This window comes from Schistocerca cancellata, chromosome 6 (assembly GCF_023864275.1).
Source record: "Schistocerca cancellata isolate TAMUIC-IGC-003103 chromosome 6, iqSchCanc2.1, whole genome shotgun sequence".
In the NCBI taxonomy this organism is placed as follows: Eukaryota; Metazoa; Arthropoda; class Insecta; order Orthoptera; family Acrididae; genus Schistocerca; species Schistocerca cancellata.
The window spans coordinates 92,166,231-92,175,479 of record NC_064631.1 but is presented as its reverse complement, the minus strand read 5'-3'; the positions used below and the strand labels follow the sequence as shown (position 1 = coordinate 92,175,479).

Here is a 9,249-nt window from a genome sequence, read left to right as displayed (position 1 = left end):
CGCACCTCCACAAGATAAATATGGCGGACTCTCCTCTATGTGCGGAATGCAGAGTGCAAGACACGGACGAGCACCGTCTCAGATTTGGCGCAGCAGAAGACGTATGGCGCTTGGTGTGACAAATTTTGTCGTACTTTTTACGGGTGACCCCAGGACATATCACACCTCAGCTTCTGCTTTTTCCGAATGAACTGAACTGTATTTCCTGCGCACCAAAACCAACACAGGCACATGGGTACGTGGCCACGCGGTGAAATGTTTACTTCATGATGAAACTGAAGATGTATTGGACTTTTGGAACTATCTACAAGAACGTCATTGTAAGATTGTCTGGAACCCAAAATATAGGAAATATTGTTCTAATTACTTAGGGAGTACCCTACACGCAGCCGGATCATCAACAGGTAGGAGAAGAAACCCACTGACTGAGCTGACAAAAACACGAACAACTTCCGGTTGAATAACATACGACATGTTTGAAGACAAACCTGGATGATGAAGTGTACGGAGATTGGCGGTGCAACCTTCTGCGTCGTCTACGAAGCACGTTTTCCGGTTCCCTACATATATTACCTCAGTATAGTCCCGGGATTATTTGTTTTGTCTGCTCAGTGCAAGATGCTGCTCTAGTTACACATATTTTAGGTGTGATATAATGGAAACACAAATAAAAAGTAAATAAATGAAAAAGTGTTAAAAAAAGTATTTTCTGGCTATTGATTTCCCCCTTATCATTCCCAATATCCTTCGGTGAGGGGGACACTCTAGCCAGGCTTCAGGTTACGATCCCTGACCACTCTGCCCTCCCCTCCATACCCTCCTTCCCTAAAAATAAATAAAAATGTGTTAAATAATTGGCGTTAAACATGTAAAACTTTTATCGTTGAAGATGCAGGACTATAATTACATTTATTTGATTAGTTTTGTATAGACGAATGAAATAATTTAGAAAAGGTCTAAAATTAAAGTTTGTTCGAAGTCACTAAGAGCTCTCAAAATGGCTCTGAGCACTACGGGACTTAACATCTGAGGTCATCAGTCCCCTAGAACTTAGAACTACTTAAACCTAACCTAACCTAAGGACATCACACACATCCATGCCCCAGGCAGGATTCGAACCTGCGACCGTAGCGGTCACGCGGTTCCAGACTGAAGCGCCTAGAACCGCACGGCCACAACGGCCGACCAAGAGCTCTCGTTATCAAACAATGCAGGAGTATATTCTGGGTAATGTGCGCTCTGCTTTACGAAAAACTAATTTTTCACCCATACCAATGTCGATGACAACACATCTCCTGAACTATATGTTGGACAATGACACAATTTTGCAGATACATACGGTGGCATATGTGGAAACTATCTACAAAATGTATCGTTAATAGTAGTAAAGAAGCAATAAATTAAAATGTCATGCCTGATACTGAAGTTTTGCTGCATGAACAGCGAAAATATAGTAACTAATTATTATATTTTCATTAACTTGTGGGGGGTGACAGCGAGAAAATTGAAATTATACGTAAGGCATGTTGGAAGTCGTTACCTGCTCTCATTCTCAATACAGGCTAATTTGTACATTGTGAGCTACACTGCCTCAAGACAATAGACACAGTGCTGGATAAGGTGACCCTATAGTTTTCCATGTTTTTGTTACACATCCATGTTGTTCCTGAATTTCTTCTAATGCCATCTACCCATCTTCATTCACATGGCTACAAGCCACCAGCTGTCATTTCATTTTCATTATCATCTTAATTATGTATTCGGCCTCAGTTGTTTCCTGATCCCTTTGTCCGTTTTCGTGTCTTGCCCGCCACGCATCAGTCCAATACCCACTCAGCAACCGTCTCTTTTTGAATGGTTCACCCATTAAAAGTCCGTCTCTCGCCACCATAAGTCAATCTTGTGATACACATCGACTGTAAACTATCCAATGTGCAAACAGTGGAAGTTTAATTTGAAATCTGTATTTAATTTACTAAAAAAAGACAAGGATATTTTGGATTTTCTGTATTATATTGTCGTTCATCTAGTCGTTATATTTAACTGCTCAAAATATATTAAAAGAATCAATTATCGTCAGAAGGAACACAAACGTCTCAAAAATGAGATCGACAGGAAGTACAAAATGGCTAAGCAGGGATGGATAGAGGACAAATATAAGGATGTAGAGGCTTATCTCACTAGTGGTAAGATAGATACTGCAAACAGGAAAATTAAAAGAGACCTTTGGAGAAAAGAGAACCACTTGTATGAATATCAAGAGCTCAGATGGAAACTCAGTTCTAAGCAAAGAAGGGAAAGCAGAAAGGTGGAAAGAGTGAGGGTCTATACAAGGGCGATGTACTTGGGACAATATTATGGAAATGGAAGAGGATGTAGATGAAGATGAAATGGGAGATACGATACTGCGTGAATAGTTTGACAGGGCATTGAAAGACCTGAGTCGAAACAAGACCCCAGGAGTAGACAACATTCCATTAGAACTACTGACAGCCTTGGGAGAGCCAGTCCTGACAAAACTCTACCATCTGGTGAGCAAGATACACTCCTGGAAATTGAAATAAGAACACCGTGAATTCATTGTCCCAGGAAGGGGAAACTTTATTGACACATTCCTGGGGTCAGATACATCACATGATCACACTGACAGAACCACAGGCACATAGACACAGGCAGCAGAGCATGCACAATGTCGGCACTAGTACAGTGTATATCCACCTTTCGCAGCAATGCAGGCTGCTATTCTCCCATGGAGACGATCGTAGAGATGCTGGATGTAGTCCTGTGGAACGGCTTGCCATGCCATTTCCACCTGGCGCCTCAGTTGGACCAGCGTTCGTGCTGGACGTGCAGACCGTGTGAGACGACGCTTCATCCAGTCCCAAACATGCTCAATGGGGGACAGATCCGGAGATCTTGCTGGCCAGGGTAGTTGACTTACACCTTCTAGAGCACGTTGGATGGCACGGGATACATGCGGACGTGCATTGTCCTGTTGGAACAGCAAGTTCCCTTGCCGGTCTAGGAATGGTAGAACGATGGGTTCGATGACGGTTTGGATGTACCGTGCATTATTCAGTGTCCCCTCGACGATCACCAGTGGTGTACGGCCAGTGTAGGAGATCGCTCCCCACACCATGATGCCGGGTGTTGGCCCTGTGTGCCTCGGTCGTATGCAGTCCTGATTGTGGCGCTCACCTGCACGGCGCCAAACACGCATACGACCATCATTGGCACCAAGGCAGAAGCGACTCTCATCGCTGAAGACGACACGTCTCCATTCGTCCCTCCATTCACGCCTGTCGCGACACCACTGGAGGCGGGCTGCACGATGTTGGGGCGTGAGCGGAAGACGGCCTAACGGTGTGCGGGACCGTAGCCCAGCTTCATGGAGACGGTTGCGAATGGTCCTCGCCGATACCCCAGGAGCAACAGTGTCCCTAATTTGCTGGGAAGTGGCGGTGCGGTCCCCTACGGCACTGCGTAGGATCCTACGGTCTTGGCGTGCATCCGTGCGTCGCTGCGGTCCGGTCCCAGGTCGACGGGCACGTGCACCTTCCGCCGACCACTGGCGACAACATCGATGTACTGTGGAGACCTCACGCCCCACGTGTTGAGCAATTCGGCGGTACGTCCACCCGGCCTCCCGCATGCCCACTATACGCCCTCGCTCAAAGTCCGTCAACTGCACATACGGTTCACGTCCACGCTGTCGCGGCATGCTACCAGTGTTAAAGACTGCGATGGAGCTCCGTATGCCACGGCAAACTGGCTGACACTGACGGCGGCGGTGCACAAATGCTGCGCAGCTAGCGCCATTCGACGGCCAACACCGCGGTTCCTGGTGTGTCCGCTGTGCCGTGCGTGTGATCATTGCTTGTACAGCCCTCTCGCAGTGTCCGGAGCAAGTATGGTGGGTCTGACACACCGGTGTCAATGTGTTCTTTTTTCCATTTCCAGGAGTGTATATGAGACAGGCGAAATACCCTAAGACTTCAAGAAGACTATAATAACTCCAATCGTAAAGAAAGCAGATGTTGACAGATGTGAAAATTACCGAACTATCAGTTTAATAAGTCACAGCTGCAAAGCACTAATGCGAGTTCTTTACAGACGAATGGAAAAACAGGTAGAAGCCGACCTCGGGGAAGATCAGTTTGGATTCCGTAGAGATGTTGGAACACGTGAGGCAATACTGACCTTACGACTTACCTCAGAAGAAAGATTAAGGAAAGGCAAACCTACGTTTCTAGCATTTGTAGACTTAGAGAAAGCTTTTGACAATGTTGACTGGAATACTCACTTTCAAATTCTGAAGTTGGCAGGGGTAAAATACAGGGAGCGAAAGGCTATTCACAATTTGTACAGAAACCAGATGGCAGTTATAAGAGTCGAAGGCCATGAAAGGGAAGCAGTGGTTGGGAAGGGAGTGAGACAGGATTGTAGCCTCTCTCCGATGTTATTCAATCTGTATATTGAGCAAGAAGTAAAGGAAACAAAAGAAAAATTCGGAGTTTGAATTAAAATCCATGGAGAAGAAATTAAAACTTTGAGGTTCGCCGATGACATTGTAATTCTGTCAGAGACAGCAAAGGACTTGGAAGAGCAGTTGAACGGAATGGACAGTGTCTTGAAAGAAGGATATAAGATGAACATCAACAAAAGCAAAACGAGGATAATGGAATGTAGTCGAAATAAGTCGGGTGATGCTGAGGGAATTAGATTAGGAAATGAGACACTTAAAAGTAGTAAAGGAGTTTTGCTATTTGGGGAACAAAATAACTGATGATGGTCGAAGTAGAGAGGATATAAAATGTAGACTGGCAATGGCAAGGAATGCGTTTGTGAAGAAGAGCAATTTGTTAACGTCAAGTATAGATTTAAGTGTCAGGAAGTGGTTTTTGAAAGTATTTGTATGGACTGTAGCCATGTATGGAAGTGAAACGTGGACGATAAATAGTTTGGACAAGAAGAGAATAGAAGCTTTCGAAATGTGGTGCTACAGAAGAATGTTCAAGATTAGATGGGTAGATCACATAACTAATGAGGAAGTATTGAATAGAATTGGGGAGAGGAGGAGTTTGTGGCGCAACTTGACTAGAAGAAGGGATCGGTTGGTAGGACATGTTCTGAGGCATCAAGGGATCACCAGTTTAGTATTGGAGGGCAGTGTGGAGGGTAAAAATCGTAGAGGGAGACCAAGAGATGAATACACTAAGCAGATTCAGCAGGATGTAGGTTGCAGTAAGTACTGGGAGATGAAGAATCTTGCACAGGATAGAGTAGCATGGAGAGCTGCATCAAACCAGTCTCAGGACTGAAGACCACAATAACAACATCGTCAGTTAAAATAATAACTGTTTTCTGTTTTGAACAATCAAAAATTTAACTAAGCTTTGGAATTCATGTATAAATTTGTATCTGTTGTTATTAACTTCCACCAATCATCTCCAGTTATATAATGTAGTGCATATTGAACGTTTTTGTTTGATGTTTTGTACCTTATGTTTGTAACGAGACGTGTGATACATACTAAATAAATATATTTCTCTCTTCTCTTATGTTAACCCACTGTAGAACAATTACTGTGATCCATTAATAAGCTCATAATAGGTGGAATGGAAAACACTGTTGATAGCTGTGAGTAGAGAGTAATGGTATATGGACTGTCAGGAGGTAAGAGGAACTGTGGTGCATTGTGTAAGCAAGGATTATACAAAAGAGGTGTGACTGAGAAACACCAGTGTATTACACTCATTTACAAATATATTTACTAATAAATACATCTTGTCACAGGATAAAACACTAGCTCATTTATAATTACTAAATAGTAATAATTTACATATATTTAAAAACGTAACACATATACCACATTAGGATATTGTACTTTTAGTCCACGTTTACTATATAGAAAACATCGTGACTCGCTTGTATTATGACACATAACATCCAGTTTACGAATGAGAAAGCTTTAATACAGAAATAAATAATGAAGTAGAGTGTCCGTAGTGGGAGAGGGGAGCAGTGCGAGGCTGCGGTGGCCCCCGCGGGCTCAGTTGCAGATGTGCTCCTCCTTCTTGTAGCGGCACATCTCGCACACGACGTTGCAGCACCACACGAAGCGGCAGTTGCACTTCTCCTCGACGTCGCGCACGCGCGTCTGGTAGCCCCGCCCGCAGCACAGCAGCCGGCAGCCGTCCAGGCCCATGCTCGTCCGGTTGCAGATGCGGCCGCGCGTCCCCAGGATGCCCATACTGCGAACACACAGCCAGGCCCCGCCGTTACGGAAGCGTCCGATACCACCCGTCCGCTCCGACTCCTGACGTCACTACATACACACTTCAACACACGCGAACAAAAATAAAAGTGACACAATAACGTCTCAGTCCAAAAATATGTGGAACTAAAGGGTCAACCGCGGAAAGTTGGGTGTTTAGGGTGTATACAAGCTAAATATACAAGAATAAAAAAATCACAGCACCATCCTCAAACAAGTAACACCCAAAAAAATTTAAATTACAATATTCCGCTACACCAAAATACCCGAAGGAATCGGACATTTCCCTTGACGTATACAGCTCAGCAACAACCACCAATACCAAAAAACCAACACCTACAACACTAAAAAGTGGAATCGCACATTTCCCTCGACCTATATACCGGGTGATCAAAAAGTCAGTATAAATTTGAAAACTTAATAAACCACGGAATAATGTAGATAGAGAGGTAAAAATTGACACTCATGCTTGGAATGACATGGGGTTTTATTAGAACAAAAAAAAACCAAAGTATTGCTAGACGTGTGAAAGATCTCATGCGCGTCGTTTGGTGATGATCGTGTGCTCAGCCGTCACTTCCATCGTGCTTGGCTTTCCAGGTCCCCAGACCTCAGTCCGTGCAATTATTGGCTTTCGGGTTACCTGAAGTCGCAAGTGTATCGTGATTGACCGACACCTCTTGGGATGCTGAAAGACAACATTCGACGCCAATGCCTCACCATAACTCCGGACATGCTTTACAGTGCTGTTCACAACATCATTCCTCGACTACAGCTATTGTTGAGGAATGGTGGTGGACATATTGAGCATTTCCTGTAAAGAACATCATCTTTGCTTTGTCTTACTTTGTTATGCTAATTATTGCTATTCTGATCAGATGAAGCGCCATCTGTCGGACATTTTTTCAATGTTTGTATTTTTTTGGTTCTAATAAAACACCACGTCATTCCAAGCATGTGTGTCAATTTGTACCTCTCTATCTACATTACTCCGTGATTTATTTAGTTTTCAAATTTATACTGACTTTTTGATCACCCCGTAGCTCAATCGAAGCTCTCCATAACAAAAACCTGCAACTCAGAAAAGTGGAACCAAAACCCGAAAAACTCAAAAATCGAAATATCCCATATTCACTACATGAATTAAAACACAATCGACCTACCATAAATATACAACAGACAAAACACCACAATTACTGTAGTATGAAACAAAAATTACCTACCAACAAAAGCCTCCGGCAATACCGCCTAGGTCGGCCACTGCTCGCTAGCGGCCACTGCTCGCTAGCACGCGCGCGCACACACGCGCGCACACACACACACAAACATAAAAAATATAAGGTGCGTTCAAAATAAACGAACTGGAGTCTGGAATGCGCGGTGACGGGAAGGTAATATCGTGGCGTGTGTAATGAAGTGTGGTTCCGACCAGAACCTGGAAGTTCACAGCCTGTCATTAGAGGGCACGCGTGCACGTCATGTGATTATACAGAGCTAGCAGCAGCATGCATCAATCGTCTACACGAGTGCAGGAAAGGTTATGCTGACGTTCTTCTTTGACCAAGATGGCCCCCTTCTGATTCACTTCCTGCAGCGTGGGACAACAGTGAATATATACTAAGATGGTATCTGTTCTTTCGGACATGTCCGAAAGAACAGATATCATCTTAGTATATACATAGTTAAGGCTCACCGGCCACTTGACCATCTTCTTCTTCTGTGCGAATGCACAAACAGTGCCCGAACTCTTACGGGAATCGGCAACGCGCCGCGAGTAATGAGTATAATGGGCGGGGGCACTACGAATGTAGTGCCGGACAATACGTTGAGAATGTGGGTTTCGCGGGAGGCGTGCCAGAGATAAATCCCTGCAGTCGCGCTATCCTCTGTGTCCTCGGTGGCTCAGACAGATAGAGCGTCTGCCATGTAAGCAGGAGATCCAGGGTTCGAGTCCCGGTCGGGGCACACATTTTCATCTGTCCCCGTTGACGTATGTCAACGCCTGTAAGCAGCTAAGGGTGTTCATTTCATTGTAATTTCACAACAGTGAATGCCTAGCGTTACTCGCAAACCTTGACCACTCTTCGCCAAGCGAGCAAATCCAAGCGACCATGCAATCTCACTCGTGGGGTCATTCTGCTCCACGACAATGCAGAGCCTCATACGGCCAACACAGTCGCGGCACTCCTGCAGAAATTCAAATGGGACCTTCTCGGCCACCCTCCACCCTCCATACACTCCGGCCCTCTCTCCCTGTGATTACGCCATTTTTGGTCCCCTTAAAAAGGTTCTGAGGGGCAATTGATTCACTTCGGATGACAACGTCCAGCTGTACGTGCAGAACTGTTTAACATCGCAGCCCCGGGAATTTTATGAGACAGCCATTCACCGCCTTGTGTCACAGTGGGGCAAGTGTCTCAACATACAGGGACTGGTTTCTGTAATTACGCCTCTGGTCCGTTTCTTTTTGAACGCCCCTTATATTTCCTAAAACACCCACTCGCGAACTTCACTTTCATATCCATAGCTAAGTAAAAAGCAACAAAAAATTAGACTTCTTTCTGCACAACAAACACCACATTGATTCAGACCACAAAAAAACCACTGGAAACACTTCCGCAAGCCAGGTTGCCGCACCAACTACAAAAACTCAAAACTACGTTAGAACGATGACAACTAGAACTCGAATGAATCCAATACCACACGTTAAACTCAACACGTCCACATCCATCACCAGAGGGCACCATCAAATAGGGCAGCACGACATCTACAAACACAACCAACTGACAAACATCGCGCCACAGTGACGTCACACACAACCGTTGGCCCCTGTCCCCAGCATTAAACCACCGGCTCTCCACATACACATAAAAGTGACGCCACTTGCTGTGGCGACTCACACTACAGTGGCTCCCACACCTGCCATTTTCACACGTCAGAACTCTAGTGGCATCATTTTTAGCGTGGTTTCA

At 44.9% G+C, this 9,249-nt stretch overlaps 1 protein-coding gene across 1 annotated transcript in view; it reads right to left on the bottom strand.

Annotated features, from left to right (window-relative positions):
• Positions 1 to 5,791: 5,791 nt before the first annotated feature.
• The window catches only part of LOC126088166 (protein Wnt-1-like), a 100,788-nt gene continuing 97,330 nt past the window's right edge, over positions 5,792 to 9,249 (bottom strand). The window contains exon 7 of the mRNA XM_049906289.1: positions 5,792 to 6,254. Coding sequence (XP_049762246.1) covers positions 6,053 to 6,254 — 202 coding nt within the window. The 3' untranslated portion in view covers positions 5,792 to 6,052. The remainder of the gene's footprint in view (positions 6,255 to 9,249) is intronic.